Raw genomic sequence first — 19,041 nt, forward strand, 5'->3', positions numbered from 1 at the left:
CAGTGAGTTTCATCCCGTCAGGGGATTCTCCTTTAAGCATGGTATTTAAAATATGATCTGTGCCATTCTCCTTGGCCTCTCGTCAGCTCTCATTGTCCACCACATTAAGAGAGTCCGGTTTTATCCCATGTTTTTTTCAGTAGCAGTCCAGCTGGCCTTGGTGAGCTCCCAATAGATCGGCCCCCCTGTCTCATTGGTTGGGTGCACCCCTCATGGTCCTGACTTCCTTGTTCATGTTCTCTCTCCTTCTGCTCCTCATTATATCCTTGGGAGCTCAGTCCGGTGCTCCAGTGTGGGTCTCTGTCTCTATCTCCATCCATCGCTAGATGAAGGTTCTATGGCGATATGCAAGATATTCATCAGTATGATTATAGGATAGGTTCATTTCAGGTTCCCTATCCTCAGGTGCCCCAATGAACTAACTGGGGACATTGCCCTGGGCTTCTGGTAGCCATTCCAGGTTCAAGTCTCTTGCCAACCCTTAGGTGGCTCCCTTAACTAAGGTATGAGTTTCCCTGCTCCCAGAGGCCAAGGAGAATGGCACAGGAACTTTCATCTGGCGATGGATCGAGAGAGAGACAGAGACCCAATTTGGATCAACCGTCTGAGCTCTTAAGGTCCAAATGAGGAGCAGAAGGAGGGAGAACATGAGCAAGGAAATCAGGACCACGAGGGGTGCACCCACCCACTGTGACAGTGGAACTGATCTATTGGGAGCTCTCCAAGGCCAGCTGGACTGGGACTGAATAAGCATGGGTTGAAACTGGACTCTCTGAACAAGGCGGACAATGAAGGCTGATGAGAAGCCAAGGACAATGGCACTAGGTTTCGATCCTAATACATGAACTGGCTTTGTGGGAGCGTAGCCTGTTTGGATGCTCACCTTCCTGGACCTAGATAGAAGTGGGAGGACCTTGGTCTTCATGTAGAGCAGGGAATTTGGACTGCTCTTCAGTATCGAGAGGGAGGGGGAGTGGACTAGGGGGAGGAGAAGTGGAGTGGGGATAGGGGGAGGGGAGCGGGGGGAGGGGGCAATATGTGGGAGGAGGGGGAGGGAAATGGGAAACGGGGAGCAGTTGGAAATTTTAAGTAAAAAAGAATAAAAAAAATAAAAAAAAATATGATCTGAAGGGTAGATAGTAAAGGCCATAAGAACCCCCAAGGTAGAGGGGGAATCATGTCCTAAGATCTCATGGCAGAAAAGAGTAGGTCATGCACAAGGGACTGAAAGAAGGCATGACGGCCACCGCTACTAAAGCAAAGAGGTGACTGTGAAGGACTAGGAGAGGCTGTGGTTCCATGCTATGAATCACCTTGCATGGATCTCTCTTTTATTGGACTAGCAAAGGGAAATGTCTCGGAAGGGTTGTTTTAGGTTAAAATAAAAAGGGAAAGATTTCTCTGGTAGCAACGGAGGAAGCAGACTGGAGGGTGCTAGATTTGTAGGTTGCTTATTAAGGATGGTGTGGTTTGAACACAAGATATTGATCTGGTGTGTGCTGTAGAGATGGATGAATTCAGGAGAGAGTTCAGAGGCATGTCTACATTTTACATGGATGTCACCTGGGTTCTGACACAAGAGGGGTGGACTGTGGACATAATCACAGCGACGGAGAATACTAGAAGATGGCCAGGTCTAGGAGAGAAATGTCCTTAGTCTGTACTTCAAAGTGTCCAGTCCCTTTTGCAGGTCTCTGTTTCCCAGACTTCTCTGAAGATATTTCTGTAGGTTTCCAGGACACAGTCCACAGTGTAGAGTTGGTACTGTCCATGGTTCTGAATCAAGACCCTAGCCTTTTAATCTTTCCAAAACTCATAATCATAAGAGGTTCTTGAGCACTTGGAATGTGTTTTATATAATCACAATTTCTTCAAGCCTAAGGTACACATAAACTTCAAAGATAGCACTGAAATAATGAAAAACATAATCATTAATACTTTAAATATTGATAACGTTTTGAAATATTTCAGGTGATAAGCAAAACTGTTATTACATATAATTCATCTATTTCTATTTACTTCCTTAAAGTAACAACTAGAAAATGTAAAATTATATTTGGTGCTTACTGTATAATTTCCACTGCACACTACTGTTCTTAGCAGGGACCCTACTGCCACCCTATTCCTAGCTCTTTGAATCTACCAAGCTTCTTGCTGTCCAAAGAATATCTCATTGATATTTCTTTCCTCTTCTTTAATTGTTTTGCTGCTCTTCTTTTGTATTGGGGTAGATAAAATTACCATCTCTTTGTTCATCTCAAATATCTCCCCTACTGTAATAAACTTTCAGAACTCCTGGGGCAGAATTAAATATTTCTTCCTAGGAGATGCACATATTCTGTTAGTATCTCTTACAGCTAATCCACATGCTGTGTTTACCTTCTTATTTGTTGTCTCTCCGGGCAGACTATAAATATCTGCAAAGTATGGATGGAATGTGAGTCAAGACTCTGATTACATCAACTCATACTCAGTTACAGGCATAGGTTGCTGTTTACCAGGTATTTGTTGAGCACCAGACGTTGTAGCAGGTTGGTCAATAAAGCCCCAGTGAATAGCGATCGACTGTTCCATAATAAACAGCTATAGTATATGCTTGGATATGGCTTGAAAATTTTACAGACAACATTTTGAGTCTTCTCAACAGCCCTGTAAGGTACATACGATCCTTCTCATTTTGCATTTTTGGAATCCCATAAATGATCTCATAGTGCAAATGAAAGAACTAAGTCCATTGGACTAAATGGCTCCAAGGCCATGGTTTTATTTTCCATGTGGTTCTATGCATAATGAAAAGTGGGTTTGAAATGAAGTGGGGGCAAAGCATATTCCCTAGGGTTGTTTGGAGATTGAATCTGTGTGAAGCAGCATCAGGGCAGTGTTTATACATAGTAGGTTTTGTTTCACTTCGGCATCTCCTCTTGAGGCCTAGAACAACAGACGCATTTGTAACTTCTGAGAAGGATCAAAATGGTCCACCAGACCTACTCATTGCCCCACAATGCTCATACTCCCATTCACAAGGAAGGCATGGAAAATAAACCATTAAACTTCCATGGGGTGATGCATCTTAAACCAGTTCTCTTTTAATGCTTTCTTGTGGTAAGTGGTTCTGGTGGTCAAGGAAAGTGAAATGGGGAAATAGCAACTATGGCTAGTGTTGGAGGCACATGATTTATACATGTGTGCACACATATATGTGTGCTGCTTAGGCCGGCAGGAATAACAGAGATAAAGGACCAAGTCTGAAGTCTTCCCTTGTTTGTTCTGTCCTGCTGATTTCCCAGAGAGCAATTCTGAGTCCTCTGCATTCCATCTCACTGAGGTAGCCTGTCTCACAATGAGTATCACTTTCTTTACCACTGTAGGCATGGTAGGAAAAAGGAAGAGAAAATGCAAAGGGAATAACCATTACCCCTATGTCAGGGCTTGTTTACAGGTCCTATGTTGTGACACCAATCTCCTGGGAATAAAGTTTAAGTTGGTAGCATGTGAGCCGTGTTCCAGTAAGGGGAAGCAATCCTTCCACGGTCTTCACATCCCTGTAATTCTTTTGAAAAATCAGCATGAAGAAATCACCAGGTAGGCGAAGGGGCACCCTGGGCTCACAGGTAGGGTGGCTTCTTCCCTTCTTGATGCTCTAGCCCCACACTTTGACTTTCCACAGCGACAGCCAAACCAATTCTCTGTGAGCACGTAGAAGAAACTTCTCTCTCTCTCTCTCTCTCTCTCTCTCTCTCTCTCTCTCTCTCTCTCTCTCGTTTTTGAGGCAGGGTTTCTTTATTTAGTTTTGGAGTCAGTCCAGGAATCCACTTTGTAGACCAGGTTGGCCTCAAACTCACAGAGAGAGATTTGCCTGCCTCTGCCTCCTGAGTGTTGGGATTAAAGACATGTGCCACCACCGCCCGGCCAGGAGAAACTTTCCTGGAAACCCGGGCAGCAGTTATTTCCAGTCATACCTACAGATAAGCACTAGGGTCAAGCCGCCACACCCACAGCAACTCAGATTTCCCGGAAGGTTAGCGCAAGTGTTTTCTGATCTCTTATGACATAGAGCTGGATTTAAAAGGATCAAAATAGAATAAGTGATCTTAAGGTTTTGTGTTACTATTGCACTTTTTCTAAAGTTGGTCTTTTAAATTTAAAGAAGCAAAAGTTAAAGAAAAATGTGATTTTTTTTGAAAAAAAAAAAGACTAGCTAAGCAACAGGTTAATTTCTAAAAAATTATAAAAATTGACTTGAGAGCCAGGTGGTGGTGTTGTACTTCTTTAATCCCAGTACTTAGGAGCCAGAGGCAGGCAGATCTCTGTGAGTTCGAGACCAACCTGATCTACAAAGTGAGTTACAGTACAGCTAGGGTAACCCTGTCTCGAAAAACAAAAAAACAAAACAAAACAAAAAACTGACAGAAGGATACCATTAACACAATAACTTCTTTAATTAGTTTTCAAAATAAGGCATTTGGCTAAAAAAAAAACTTATCCCAATAAATATGATTAAAATATTAAGGCTGTTGTTTTAAAAATTTTAGCATTTTTATAGAGTAACCTTTTTCTTTATAGCTGGTATTTTTTTTAAAAATAAAGTAGGCTATCTTACACCAATATTAATAGAAAAATTTTTATCTTGGAAAAACTAGCTATGTGTGTTTTAAAGGAATATCTTTGCTATTTGGTAGGACTGTTTAGACATTAACCATGTACCATGTACATTTGGGGATTCATTAATTATTGAAATAAAGCAGAGAATAGAAAGTGGCCAAAGTTCTACTATTGTTATGATTTTAGAATAACTCCATTCCAGATATCTACATGCATCTTTTTTTAAACCTTCTCAAAATAAATATTAAAAAATAAAATAAAAAGCATCAAGGGCCAACCAGAAGGCAGAGGGGGTGAAGGTGCTTGCTGCCAATACTGGTAATCTAAGTTTAATACCTGTGACTCAACGGTGGAAGGATATTGTCTTCTGACCTCCATCTGTGTGCCATGGCAAGGGAGCCCACACATACACACCCAATAAATAAATAAATAAATAAATAAATAAATAAATATAAATGTAATAAAACATTAAACAAACCCCAAACAACCCAACTACCTAGACAGCCTCGTGTTTAGTATTTTTCCTAGATGCTGATTTGGGGTGGGGATTGTACCGTATTGTCTGTCAACTGCTTGCCTCCTTCAGAGAAAATGCCCACGCTACATTTAGAAAATAAGTGAGAAGCATGTCTTAAACTTCTGTGTATTTACTCCATGGTTCTTCGCATAGCAAGTATACAGTATCCCTTTATGGATTGATGGGACCAGCTACCCATATGGGGCTCACATAACATACATGGGCATTTCAGCCTGGGTGGAAAATGAGAGGACAGTTGCATCTCCAGAGAGCTGAGTCTTTTCTAGCCCTTGCTTGTATTTTAAGATTAAGAAAACAGAGTGAAATCAGTATGAACTTTTATGTCTGGAATGAAAAGAAAGAGAGAGAAATTCCACAGACAAGAATGTGTAAAATAAGAATGGCCTTTAGCAGCCCGATGCAGAACATTTGGAGAAAACAGGAACATCTGTAGAATTTCAAAAGGAAGAAATTCCACTTGATTGACCTGCCAGACTGACTTTTCTCAATAGCCTGAGCAGCAGACAGCTGTAAATGCCATCACCCAAATGCCAAAGGGTCATGAACTCTGATCCTGAAGGTTTCCTGTGTTTTGATTAATTTTGCATTTGGATATATATTTTGAGAAGTTGATTTTTCTTTTGGTTCTTTATCTTTTTACAGTTGGTCAAAGCCAACAGACTTCTCTAAAGCCATGTTCTTCCATGCCAGTATAACATTCCTTCGGTTGCTATCTGTCCCTTCCAAAGTCACAGGTCTCTGGGGGAAAACAAAAGCTAGTGAAAGCAGCTTTGTGTTCCTGAACTTGAGTGAAGTCTGGTCTCAGCATGTCTAACTTTACCTCTTGCAAACATGAAGAGAAATCTTTAATATGGATAAAACCTAACCTTGATGACAGTGGGTAGAAATATTCCTCAATAATTTTAAATAAATTAAAGGGTCATGTGTGCATACAAAAATTTGGAAAACATACTAAAATTAATCAAAGTTATAGGTAATTAAAACTTTATATGTATGTTTTAAGATTCATGACAAGTTTTCCACAATAAAGATGTATTATTTTGAGAACTGGAACAATTTAACCTTATATAAAAAAAGCAATTTGGATTGTTTACCCATAATCATTCTTCAAGACCAGAAGCCTGAGTCCTCTGAGGATGCACCTATGAGTACAACGGTGAGGTATGAGCTGGAGAAGCCAGGTCGCCTGTCTGGACTCAGTGGGAATCTATCATCCAGTTCTAGGATGCCTAAGTTCTCTTATGGTCCTACCACAGAGGGGGCCATATTAGCTGAAAATGCTCAGCCTTTAAGCCATGGCCAAGTTGTTGTTCATATTACATCTGTAAGAGCAAAAGCAGCTTACTGTTGGTCTGAATAGCAAAGGGGAGAGAGGTAGTCACTGGGTAGGGAACAAAGTGTGTCCATCAGAGCGCTCACAACCTATTTGTGGAATGAATGAAAAAGGGTCACATTGTGGTTTTCATAGGTAATGATCACTCCCTTTGTGGGCATCTTCCTGCAGAAAAACATTTAAAATAGTATGACATCATGGATTAAGAAAAGTAGACTATAGGTGGGGTCGCACTACTAACATGTTCATTAATATTATATTTATTTACTTATTTGCTGAGCGTCTTTCTAGCTCCAGATGGGGCATGTCTTTAAATTATTGTACTCCTTTTTAAAGTTTAATTAATTTTGCATCCTAACAACAACTTCCTCTCCCCCTTTTGTCCCATTCCCTCCTGCTACCTCCCCTGTCTCCCACCCCCTCAATCCTCACTCCTCCTCTGTTTCTGTTCAGAAAGGGGCAGACCTCCCATGTATCAAGAAAGAATGGCATATCAAGTTGCAGTAGTAATAAATGCCTCCTCTTATATTTAGGCTGGGCAAGGCAATCCAGTATAAGAAACAGGTTCCTAAGCGCCAGATGAAGTTTTAGGGACATCCCCTGCTCCCATTGTTAGGGGTCCCACAAGTGCACACAGAGCTACATAACTGTCACATATATGTAGAGGGCTTTAGTTGGTCCCATGGGGGCTCCCTGGTTGTGGATTCAGACTCTGTGAGTTCCTATACCCAGGTCAGGTGATGTCCTTGACCTCTCTGGCTCCTGTAATCCTTAGATGATTGGAAAGGGAGGGGACTTTTCAGGGTCAGGTAGAAACCAGGTGCAAGGGAAACTCCCACAAATCTACAAGGATGACCCCAACTAAGACTCCTAGCAATAGTGGGTACATATCTTGAACTGGTCATCTCCTGTGATCAGATTGGTGACTACTCCAATTGTCGTCAGAGAGCCTTACCTCTGATGTATCTGATGGAAACAGATACAGCCAAACATTAGGCTGAGCTCAGGGAATCCTGCTGAAGAGAAGGAGGAAGGATTATGAAGGATTATAGGAGCCAGAAGGGTCAATGAATATTATGTTTATTTTTATCATGATTTAAAATATATTTAAATGTATACTTAAAAGCTATGGATAACTGAGTGCAGGGACTGTGTACTAGGTTTTGCTGTTGTTCTCTGAGCTCCCATGACAAACCTTTACACCAGAGAACTGCTCGGCAAATACTATTGAGTTGACCTAACATGACCCTATTTTTCATTCTAGGGTGAGCCAGGTCCTCCTGGTCCTTATGGTCCCCCAGGAGCCCCTGGTATTGGACAGCAAGGTGTTAAGGTAAGGATACTTTCTTCTTTGTGCAGAGATGCATTTTCTGCAGCAGTTAGATACATTTTGGGTCCTTGGACAATGCATCATTGTGGTCTCAGACAGTTACTGTGAGAATAATCAAGATGCATTTTGATTTGGTTGGAAGGAAAACTTTTGTGTGTCTCCAAACATCCCGCATCTCATCATGCACACGTGGTTCTGTTGGGTTTCTTAGACTTTAAACACAAATGCGCAAACATACTGTTGGGAAGTGTGTCATCTTAATATGCAAACTCCCGTCTGCTCATGTAACGTGGGCAGAACCTAGAAGCCCACATCACTGAGTGAGTAAAGGCTGGCAGGGAGATCTGTAAGAAACTACAGAGGTACAGAGAATCCTAGGGTGCTCTGTGTAACGTAGAACATGAGAGAGCAGTGCTGTGCACTGATTTTAAGTGGACCTTGTGATCTAGACAATAGGCTTTAAAACATAACCGAAAGGGGGGAGTTCTCTTCCGTTTGGTTAGAAGGCAGTCAAGTGCTCCCAGGCACAGCATTTCAGCAATAACAACACAGAGACTCCAGGGGGGAACTTACAAGGCACAGTTACTAGAAAAAGGTTCTTTGGAAGGAGATCAAGTGTGAGACAGAGCTTAAGAACAGGTGAAATGGATAGCATGTGGAGAAGGAAGGGATGGCGTCTTAGGACAGTGGAGGGAATAGTCACATCTTATCTTGGCCATCACAGGAGCACCTGCAGTTCCTCTCCTGTTGCATATCAGGGCAATTTGTTTGCTTCAATTCACATTCAAGCCAATTAGCCTCCTCTGAATATTTTTGTTGTTTTTCTTGAATATGAAAAAGTTTGGCTATTATCTCTTTTGAAATCGACTGCACATTTTCTATCATCTTATTATTTATTTAAAAACTCACTGTGTAACTCTGCTCTTCCTGTTTCAGGGAGAAAGGGGCCAGGAAGGAAGAACAGGAGCCCCAGGACCAATCGGAGTTGGTGAACCTGGACAGCCAGTAAGTGGCAAAGAAATGGTAAAACATAATTCTTATGCATTTGTTCTGGTAAAAAGAAATGAGCAAGTGACCCTACTTTGTATGATTTTATGTTAAAAGGTACTTCAATAATAGAAGTATATAAGAACCAAATACATGTTACTTTTCATGCTTGAAATAAGGCTACATGTATAGTGTGGTAGTTTGAATGTAATTGGCCCCCATAATCTCATAGGGAGTGGCATTATTAAAAGGTGTGGCTTTTAGGTTCAAGACATGGCTCAGAGGTTAAGAGTACTGGTTGCTCTTCCAGAGGTCCTGAGTTCAATTCTCAGCAAACACATTGTGCTCACAACCATCTATAGTGGGAACTGATGCCCTCTTCTGGCATAAAGTTGTACATTCAGATAGAGCACTCATATACATAAAATAAATAAATCAGTCTTAGAAGGTGTGGCTTTGTTGAAGTGGGTGTGGCTTCGTTGAAAGAAATGTGTATCAGTATGTATATGTGATTTTTTTCAATTGATCTTCTCTCATTGTAGTCTCTTGTAAGATTAATCAGCTTGGCAAAGAAAAAGAATTTAATGTGTCGAAGTTTCCCAGGAGATGACAGCTCTGGATTATACCTGGTGGTTGACAGGACTGTAGCCCTGAGAACAATGCAGCTGGAATAAGGCTGAGGATCTGCTCATTACGTAATCCTTGCGAATGCTCTAAAGTTGGGATTGGTGGTGGGGCAAAGAGAAAGCCTGCTTTATTAGCAGCTTCCACCTTATGTAGCTTTGAAGTTTGCTATTGTTGGAAAAGGAAAAAAAGGTTCTGTCAAGAGAGATCTGAAGAGGAAATGAATAAAACATGACTCTTCTGTTATGAGGATCTTCGTAACTTTTCAAGTAATCTTTATTCTTAGCAAAGAGCTGTAGCCAGCTTACTAAGGCAGAAGCAAAAGCAGCTAGCCTCAGCAGTAGGCGCCATGTGTGGTTTTGCATTGCATGTTGCCTTATGGAATCACTAACAGAAACATGTTTCTTTGTAGTACCTATGGATGAAACAGCACTAGATTGCCGGAGGGTTTGTGTATGTGTGTGTGCGCGTTGTCTGTGGTTTTAGGGCTCTATGGAGCCAGAGGCAGGCATTGCATCCCCCGGAGTTGGAGTTGAGGGTGTTGTGAGCTTCCCCACTGTGGGTGTTGGGACCAGAATTGGGGTTTTCTGCTAGTGTAGAAAGATCTCTAACTGCAGAGCCATCCTCTAGTCCTCGAATTTGACTTCTCTATAGAGCTTATATATTTATCCCTTATTAACATTAGTCTACATCACTTCATTCTACTAGTTATTATTGTTGCAGCATTTTTTCAGCTAACATTTATTTAGTTTTACCCATATCTTTAACAATCTCTTAGTTTATGATAACTTCCCTTTTTCATTCTCTCTCTCACTCCTTTCTTTGTTTTTTCTTTTTTTAACTTTTGTGTCTTAGACAGGGTCTTATGTAGCCCAGGCTTGCTTTGAGTTCCTTGAATTTCTGATCTTCCTGCCTCTACCTCCATAGTGCTGGGCTGACAGGTCTGTGCTGTTCCACCCATTATTTTGTGGTGCTGAGTGTTGAGCCCTGGGCTTCATGGATACCAGGCTAGTGTTCCACTAGCTGAGCTATTGTACCAGACTTTCACCATTTCCACTTGCCAAATTTCTTTCCTTCTTTTTTAGAAACTTCATTTTTAGTAGCTGTTTGCAGTAAAAGTACATTAGCAGGAAGCTCAGTCTTTAGCTTATATATTTTGTGTTCTATTAATTTCCAATTAATTAATTTTGTTTTCCATTTTAAACTTTTATTTATTATCTGTGTGTGTGCAGACATGTATGTTGGGGGAGAGCACTCACATGCCATGGCATGTACACATAAGAGTCAGTTCTCCTAGGCCTGTGCATGTGGGCTACAGTTGTGTGGCTTGGTCTCTTTGTGAGGCCCTGGCAGTGGAACCAGGTGTTATGGTAAAAATAAAATGCCGCAGGTCCCCGAGTGGAGGCAGTGGGCAGCGGGCCATGAGACAACAACAGGCCATGAAGGCAACCGGTCCCAGGCAGGGAACCATGAAGCAGGTGAGAGACAGAGACCTATTAGGCACATCATGCAGAGAAAGTGGGTATTTATTTAGTGGGTTATGGAGGGGAAAGGGAAAAGGGGGACAAGGAGAAAGAGGCAGAGAGAGAAAAAAAGAGAAACAGATATATATATAGAGAGAGGGAGGGGAAGGGGAGAAGAAGGGAAAAGGGAGAGAGGCAGAAGCTACCTCTTCAGAAGACAGACAGAAAGGAAGGAACTCAGGCTGGAAGTGGAAGGAAGATCTGCTTACCTCAGCAGACAGGGAGGGAGTGGGCAGGGCTTGTCTCTTAAAGGGACAGGGCAGACCATTACACCAGGATCTATCCCTGTTGCATGGGCTGGCTTTTTGGAGCCCATTCCCTATGGTGGAATGTCACACTTAGTCTTGATGCAGGGGGAAGGGCCTTACCCTTTCTGAGGAATGCACGGGGAATGGGCTGGGGGGGGGAGGGAGCTGGGAAGAGTGGGAGAGGGGGGAGGGAGACTATGGTTGATATGAAAAATGATTAAAAGAAAGAGTCAGTTCTGCACTTTCATCATTGTTGGGGACCAGCCTCGACAAAAAATACCTTTTTACAGGGTAGAGGCATGGGGATTTAGAAACATAGTAAAGAATATGAAGATGTGAATGAAAAGAACAAAATGCAGAAACATATAGGATAGTACCAGGAGAGAATTTTTCAGTTAGTACTGAAAATTTGCCCACATTTAATTTCCAACTGCTTAAAATACCCCTGATGCCAAAATGTAGGAGTAAGACAAGAGACTGCATGAACATAATACAAGGAAATGAACATACCAATTGAAAGTCATGGGCTACATTCATAGTTAAACATTCTGTTGCTAGAACAAAACCAGTCGCCAAATCATGCTCACACCCTAGACCAAAACATTTCTGTAGGCAAACCACTTCCTGGGTGGAAACCCAAGTTATTTTTATAAAGGGAGCTGGAACTTAGTTGGATCATTGGACTTTTGTTTGAGGTAAGAACTACTTCTCTATTCCTGGAGCACAAGGTCTGGCAATTGGCCACACCTGTTGACAATAACCTTGAAGGAATTAGAGGAAAGTTCTAAACTCTCTAACCTTTGGTCAACAAGGAAATAGGCCTTTTGGGGCCTCCACACATGGGTTCTAGGGATTGAACTCAACTTGTCCGACTTGACAGTGATCCTCTTTACCTACTAAGCTTTCTCCCTGGCCCTTAGTTCTTCTTTTGGGGGTCAGGGGTTCAAGACAGGGTTTCTACTTGCTCTGTAGGCCAGGTTGGTCTTGAACTCACAGAGATTTGCTAGGATTAAAAGCACCCCCCACACTGCCCAGGGATCTGCATTGCATGTTAATTTCACTGTCTAGCAACAACAATTGTGCCCTTTGCAATGTTTGCAGCATGTTCTCAAGTTCTTAGTAATTTATCTTTTATCCAGCCACACTGTATCTAGAAGGCAAATGAAGGCTTAAGCTTCTTGCACCAATCACACCTTTGCATCTTTAGCACCCCTCACAGAAGTCCATCTGATCTCCCTTTGTGGCCTAGGTGGAAATGGCTAAGGGTCATCTAGATTCATATAGGCAAACACAAGCTATTTCAAATGGTCCTGGCGTAGGCTGTGCCTTTAGGAGCCAGGGAATCACTGTAATTCTCTCAAGATGTCCTTTAGTGATCGATGGCTGTGGTGGCATAAGGAGTGAGGCTGGTTGTTTGATTGGCAGCCCTTTTGTTCTGGGAAGTCAGGGTAGTAAGTGAGAGACCAACGTTTGCTAATTGGGGAGTCAGAGGGCCCCAGCCCTCAAGTGATTTGCTCACTTAAAGGAGTTCTCATTTACTCTATGGGTGATTTAACAGTTTTAACAGTGCCTAGAACCTGCCCTGTGCCTCAGGTAGTGAGCAGTCCTCTTCAGTGTTCTGGTCACAGCTGCTGCTTACAGGCCTGCATCAAGCATACCTCTTATTTTTGAGCTCTGAGATCTTTGCTGCTTTACTGGGCTCAGTTTTTATGATTCACTTAAGAGGAAATTTTATATTAATTGCCCTTCTGTCTGTAGTCAGAACACTTTCACAGTGTTTCCATAACATGCAATTCTTGTTTTCTAAGCTACAGTTATGCAAATTATACTGACACTGTGATGGTTTGCTATCTAACGGGAAAGGAAGATCATAGCTAAGGTGAGGAAAAGCTTAGTACAAAAGCGTTGTGTCAAATGTTATAGCAATAATAATAAAAACCAGCCATGTGAGTTTTGTAATTACTTAGAAGTAGCAAGAAGATTGGGAAAGATTCTGCTGAAATTGCTTTGTTTTTGCTTCTTTGCCTGACCGTTTCTAGTGACCTCAGGTTTAGTACTAACTACTCCTGGTGTCTCAGTAAGTGCGACAAGCGTGCTGAGAGATGTAGTGGCGTTTGAGCTCCAACATCTAACTCTTAACTGTTAGCCTCTGTCTCTGTGTAACTACACTAGTCTAATGCTTATCAGGTAGCGACTACTAATTCATAAAGAGGAAATTGGCCGAGAGTCTCCAGATAATTTCTTTGTGTATGCAAGGTTATTCAGAGTACTTTCAATAAAAAGTATGCTCTAAAGTAGAGTTCTAATTACTGTGAGGTTAAAAATAAAATAGATGACACTGTTTGAAGATAATGGCCAATTTTTACTATGCATTAGCACACTTATCTCTAATGCTTGATTTTATTAAGGGAAGTAATACTGTAAATATAATGAGCAATCATATTTTACCTCATTGTTAATGTATCCATAGTGCTTTTCACTGATGAGACTATACTAATTACATTTCTGTATTATACATATATTTGGTAAAAGCCAAATAAGTCTGTCATGGTTGTAATCGCTTCTCATGGCTTTTATTTATGGAAGTCTTTCTGTCTTTAAAAGGCTCTACACAGGTCCAAGGATGTGGTAGCTCAGTTGATAGGATGCTTGCCTAGCATGCAGGAGGCTCTGAGTTCAATCCCAGCACTATATAAACCCATTGTGATAGTTCATACTGTATCTCAGAACTAAGTGTAATGGTCTGCCCTGTCTCTTTAAGAGACACGCTCCACATACTCCCCCTGCCCCCAGTCCTCGTCTGCTGAGGCAAGCAGATTTTCCTTCCATTTCCAGCCTGAGCCTGTTCTCATCTCTCTCCCCAAGAGGCAGCTTCTGCCTCTCTCCCTTCTCCCCATTTCTCCCCTTCTCCCCTCTTCTCTCTCTCTCTTTCTTTCTAGGCCTCTCTCTCCTTGTCCCCTTTCTCCTTCCCTCTCCCCTTTCCCCTTCCCGTCCATAATCCACTAAAAAAACACCCACTTTCTCTGCATGCCTAAATAGGTCTCCGTCTCTCACCTGCTGTGTGGCTCCCTGCCTGGGACTGGCTGCCTTCGTGGCCCTTCTGTTCTCGTGCCCGCTGCCCACTGCTGCCACTCAGGGACCTGAGGCATTTTATTTTTACCATAACACTGAGGACATAAAGGCAAGGAAACAGGAGTTCAGGGTCATCCTTGGTTACAGGGATTTGAGGTATGTCTAGGATACATGAGGTCTTAGCTAAACAAACACATATACAAGTTAAAATTTAAAAATAAAAATGAACTCATATTATTTTGTGGGAGGTTATAAGGTTGGGAAGTAGACCTGGGAGGACTGGAAAGTAAAAGTGATTGGGTTACATTATTGATTATTTCTAATAACTAACAAAAATATGCTAAAAATGAAGTGATACATAATCATGTGCAAGTAAGTGTTTTTGTACAATGGTAGTTTGCACTGCCTAATAAATTGAAAGCATGATTTATCTACTCCAAGAACCTACTATTTCTCTTCTCTGGTTAATAACCACCTTTCTTCATATCTGCTTAGCTGAAGGACCCGAGAGCATTCTAATGGTATGGACTATCATTACAGCTTATGGTGATTAATACTTGGATCACTGGTTTTGAAATCACCTAACTGTGTGACCACGAGTATTAGCTATAAAAGTTACTTAGAGTGCCGACATTCTTGCTTTCACTTCAGCTGACATGTTCTAGAAGTGCAGAGAAGGAAGGAAGGGGGATTGGTGTTGGTTCTGTTCAGTGTGCCTCTCTCCACACTGTTCAGTGTAAGCCAGTCCCCCAGAGACTGTGTGCAAGCTTCCAGGAAAGGACTTGTGTGCCGTGGGACTCGAATCCTTTAGTCAACTCTAGCAATTGCGCATTGGGTGATTGACACTTAGGACAGCATTTAACATTAGAAAAATTAAACAACTTATTTGAGCACACAATTGTTAATATGAAGTACAACTTACTGTTGTACCTCATTCTAAAAGATACCAAAATCAGCTTTCAACTCCCCGAGATGAAGGTGGGTCTGTCTGCTATTCCTAGACCCTAGCCCAGCCCCTTTTACCTACTCGGTATTTGCTGTATTAGTGCACATTCGGTTGCAGTGATAAAATGCCGTTACCAAAGAACTTGGCAGTGGTGGTCTGGGTGCATCCTGGCAGCAAGAACTGAGGCAGAGGACGTGGAAGGAAAGCCGCGTACTGGCTCAGAATGTTTTTATACAGCTTAGGACCACCTGCCCAGTCATGGCATCACCCATTGTGGGCAAGGCCCTCTCATATCAATAATTAATCAAGAAGAAACACCCTGCAGACATGCCCGCAGTCCAATGACGGAGGCAATCCCGTAGTTGAAGTTTCTGTTTGTGAGTCTAGTTTGTATCGAGTTGACAAAAATCAGCCAGAACAATTGACCTCTTGTCAACCTTACACACAAACACTACTACAGGTCTCTATGGAGAGAGTCTAAGACCTTGCACCACGTGGCACGGTTGAGGTTAGGAGGCTATTGGTCAAAGAACAGCTTTAGTTGCCGAGGAAGCCTCAGGATTGAGGGGTCGTGGAGGAAGCTAAGGCTTGGTACTGGGTGGCAGAGTCGGAGTTCCCGAAGAGGTCTGGAGAGGCTATCGGTGAAGGTGAAGCCTCGGTTACAGTGGGGACCTTTGCGTGCTGGAGATGACAGGACAGGGGATGGCCGCCAAGCATCGTGGCTCTACACTGTGGCGCAGAGCTGACCTGCAGCTCAGAAACAATGTGTGCTGTGGATGGCGGGGAGGCAGAAGCGGGACTGCCCAAGCCTCTGGAGTTCAGAAGATCATGATGAGTTACCAATGTCACACACTGAGCTACAGGATTTGAACTTCACTGCTGTGATCTGATTGTAACTGTGCTCTAGGTCTTCCATCTTAGAATAGAAAAAAAGAAGTACGTAACTTAGTTTGGGTTTTGGAGGAGTCCACAGATAAAAAATTTTAGAGTTCTAAAGAGAGCTTAGACTTTCCTTTTTCTTTTTTTTCCACACCATGTATTTTTTATTTAATTGATATTTTACAAACCAATTCTAGTTCCCACTCTTCCCCTCCTCCTTCCCTCTCCCCTCCATCCACTCATCAGAGGTGGTAAGGCTTTCCATGGGGAGTCAACAAAGTCTAGCACATCACTTTGGGGCAGCATCAAAGCCCTTCCCACTCTGTCTAAGCTAAGGTAACCCTCCAAAGAGAATGAGTTTTTAAAAGCCAGTTAAAGCAGTAGCGATAAATCCTGGCCCTGCTGCCGATGACCCCACAGTCTGTACCACATTCACAGGGCCTTGTTTGGTCCTATGCTGGTTCCCCTGCTGTCAGTCCAGAGTCAGTGAGCTCCATTTAGCTCAGGTCAGCTGTTCCAGTGGGTATCACCCTCATAGTGGCGTACGCCTTTAATCTCAACACTCAGGAGGCACAGACAGGCGGATCTCTGTGAGTTCAAGACCAGCCTGTTCTACAGAGCAAGTCCCAGACAGGCTTGAAAGCTACACAAAGAAACCCTGTCTCGAAGAATAAAACAAAACAAAAGAGACAGAACTTGGACTTTTAAAGTGTTGAAAATTATGAAATTTTGAGACTGTTTCATGTTTTGTTTTTAACATGAGCTCTTGAGAACACACAGCAAAGGAAAGGTTAGGATTTAATAGTGATGTCTTTGTGTGCAGCTGACAAAGGAGTCGGCTGTGTTGCCTAATTTTTGTCAACTTGGCACAAACTAGAATCATGGAGGAAAAGGAACCTCAATTGAGGGACTTTTTCTATTAGATTGGCCCATGGACACGCTTGTGGGGCGTTTCCTTAATTGTTAATTGGTGTCGTGCACTCAGACCACTGTGGGTGGTGCCATTCCTACAAAGGTGGGCCTATGATATATATGACAAGCAGAAGAACCAAGCCAGTGAGCACTGTGGGTTCTGCTTTATGTCCTGCTTTCAGATTCCTCCCTGAGCTGACACCGTAGCTTTCCTGGATGATACACTGTAATTTGTAGCCCAAATAAACCCTTTCCTCTCCAAGGTGCTCTTGGAAATGGTGTTTTATCACACCAATAGAGAAACAAACAATCAAATTTGGTGAATGTTTGTTGAATGAATAAGTGAACTCAATACATTTGTTCCTCTTATTCAATGTAATTTTATTTTTCATTTGTTATGTCATTAGCGAAGAGTAAGTTGCCAATTCTTTTGCTGTTAAATTATGCAACATTAGTTTGGCACTTTTCAGTCTAGTTTGCTATTTAGTTTTTATGCTCCTTTAAATTTTTACTCTAATTAATCGTTTGGCCATTAGAGCAAACTGTCATAGATATTAGACTTTTGATTAAAGTTTTGAAATTAAAAGCTAGTTTCCCCATAAGCATTGAAATTTAAATTAAATTCCATGTTAGCTTTTTCTTTTAATTAAGTCCTTACCAAGTAGACTGCGCATAAATAATAAAGACCAACTTTTAAAAATGCAATATTAAGAAGAAGCAAAAAAATGTATTCAAGACTGGGATAAAGCTAGGTTTTTGTTTGTTTGTTTTTAAGATAGAGTCTCTCTATGTAGACTAGAGAGACCTGCTTATGTAGACCAGGGTGGTTTTGAACTCACAGATTCACCTGCCTCAGCCTCCCAAGTGCTGGGGTTAAGGGCATGCACCATCACACACAGCTTATTACTTGTGACACACACATTGTGCTGGGTCCTGCTCTGCTGCCCCTTTTGTGCAGAAAGCATCTCTAAAGCTTTTGGCTTGTGCTGGAGATCTGAACTCAAGTTCCATGATCGTCCAGCAATACTTTACCTCGGGGGCCCAAACTAGGAATTTTTTAATTTTTATTTATTTATTTTTTATTTTTATTTATTTTATTTATTTTTAATCTATATAGGCTTTTTGCCTGCATGTATGTCTGTGTGTCACATGCATGCCTGTTGTCCACGGAGGCCAGAAGAGAGTGTTGGATGTCTTGAAACTGGGATTACAGACAGTTGTGAGGCATCACGCGGATGCTGGAAATCAAACCAGGTCCTTTGGAAGAGAAGCCAGTTCTCTTGACCTCTGACCATCTCTCAGTCCCCCAAATAGAAATTTTCAAAGCTCAAAAAGTTTCCCTCCTCTTGGGGGTGGGGGAATGAATAGGAAAGGAGAAATGTAAGGAAGACAATGTAAACTGTTTCCTCTAATGAATAGATTGATAGGGTTGCCTAGCGAAGGGTGTTGGCCTGCGATAGTCCACTGAATGGCCCAAAGCTCCAAAGCCAGCACACTGACCACAGTGATGCACTTCTGTAAGCCCAGTACTACTGATCCTGAGGCTCACTGGCTAGCAGGGTAGACAGAAATCATGAGCTCCAAGTTCAGCGAGAGATCTTGTCTCAGAAAGTAAGGGCTCTGGAGAGCTGAAGAGAAGGCACAGCAATTGAGAGCGTTTATTGCCCTCGTGGGGACTCAAGTTCAGTTCCCAGCACCAAAGTCAGATGGTATCATAACTTCCTGTCACTTCAGCGTAGGGGACACCCTGCCCCATACACAGAAGCATTCTAAAATAAAATGCCTGATTTTGATGAAAACCTGTTTTTTCTTTTAGTTTTCCATGAGTGGGTTTGCCGGCAACCCATTTTTCACTGTGCTGTGTTCTTTTTTTTACTATGTGAGAAGCCCTCACTTCTCCTGGTGCCTTTCTGAGAGAAGCTATGAGGGCTTCTTAAAATCATCAAGAGTAAACACCACGTTCCTGCATTAGTGATCTTAGGAAGATACAGAATTTCTGCACAAATTGTGAATACACTCAGCTTCAAAAATAATCCAAGTTTGTAAG

The 19,041-nt window shown here is 42.1% G+C and overlaps 1 protein-coding gene across 1 annotated transcript in view; it reads left to right on the forward strand.

Moving 5' to 3' along the window:
- Col28a1 (collagen type XXVIII alpha 1 chain) overlaps positions 1-19,041 on the forward strand; it is a 162,132-nt gene that overhangs the window by 45,248 nt on the left and 97,843 nt on the right. The window contains exons 11-12 of the mRNA XM_057779390.1: positions 7,738-7,806; positions 8,740-8,808. Of these exons, the coding sequence (XP_057635373.1) occupies positions 7,738-7,806; positions 8,740-8,808 (138 nt within the window). The remainder of the gene's footprint in view (positions 1-7,737; positions 7,807-8,739; positions 8,809-19,041) is intronic.

Source organism: Chionomys nivalis, chromosome 1, assembly GCF_950005125.1.
Source record: "Chionomys nivalis chromosome 1, mChiNiv1.1, whole genome shotgun sequence".
Classification (NCBI taxonomy): Eukaryota; Metazoa; Chordata; class Mammalia; order Rodentia; family Cricetidae; genus Chionomys; species Chionomys nivalis.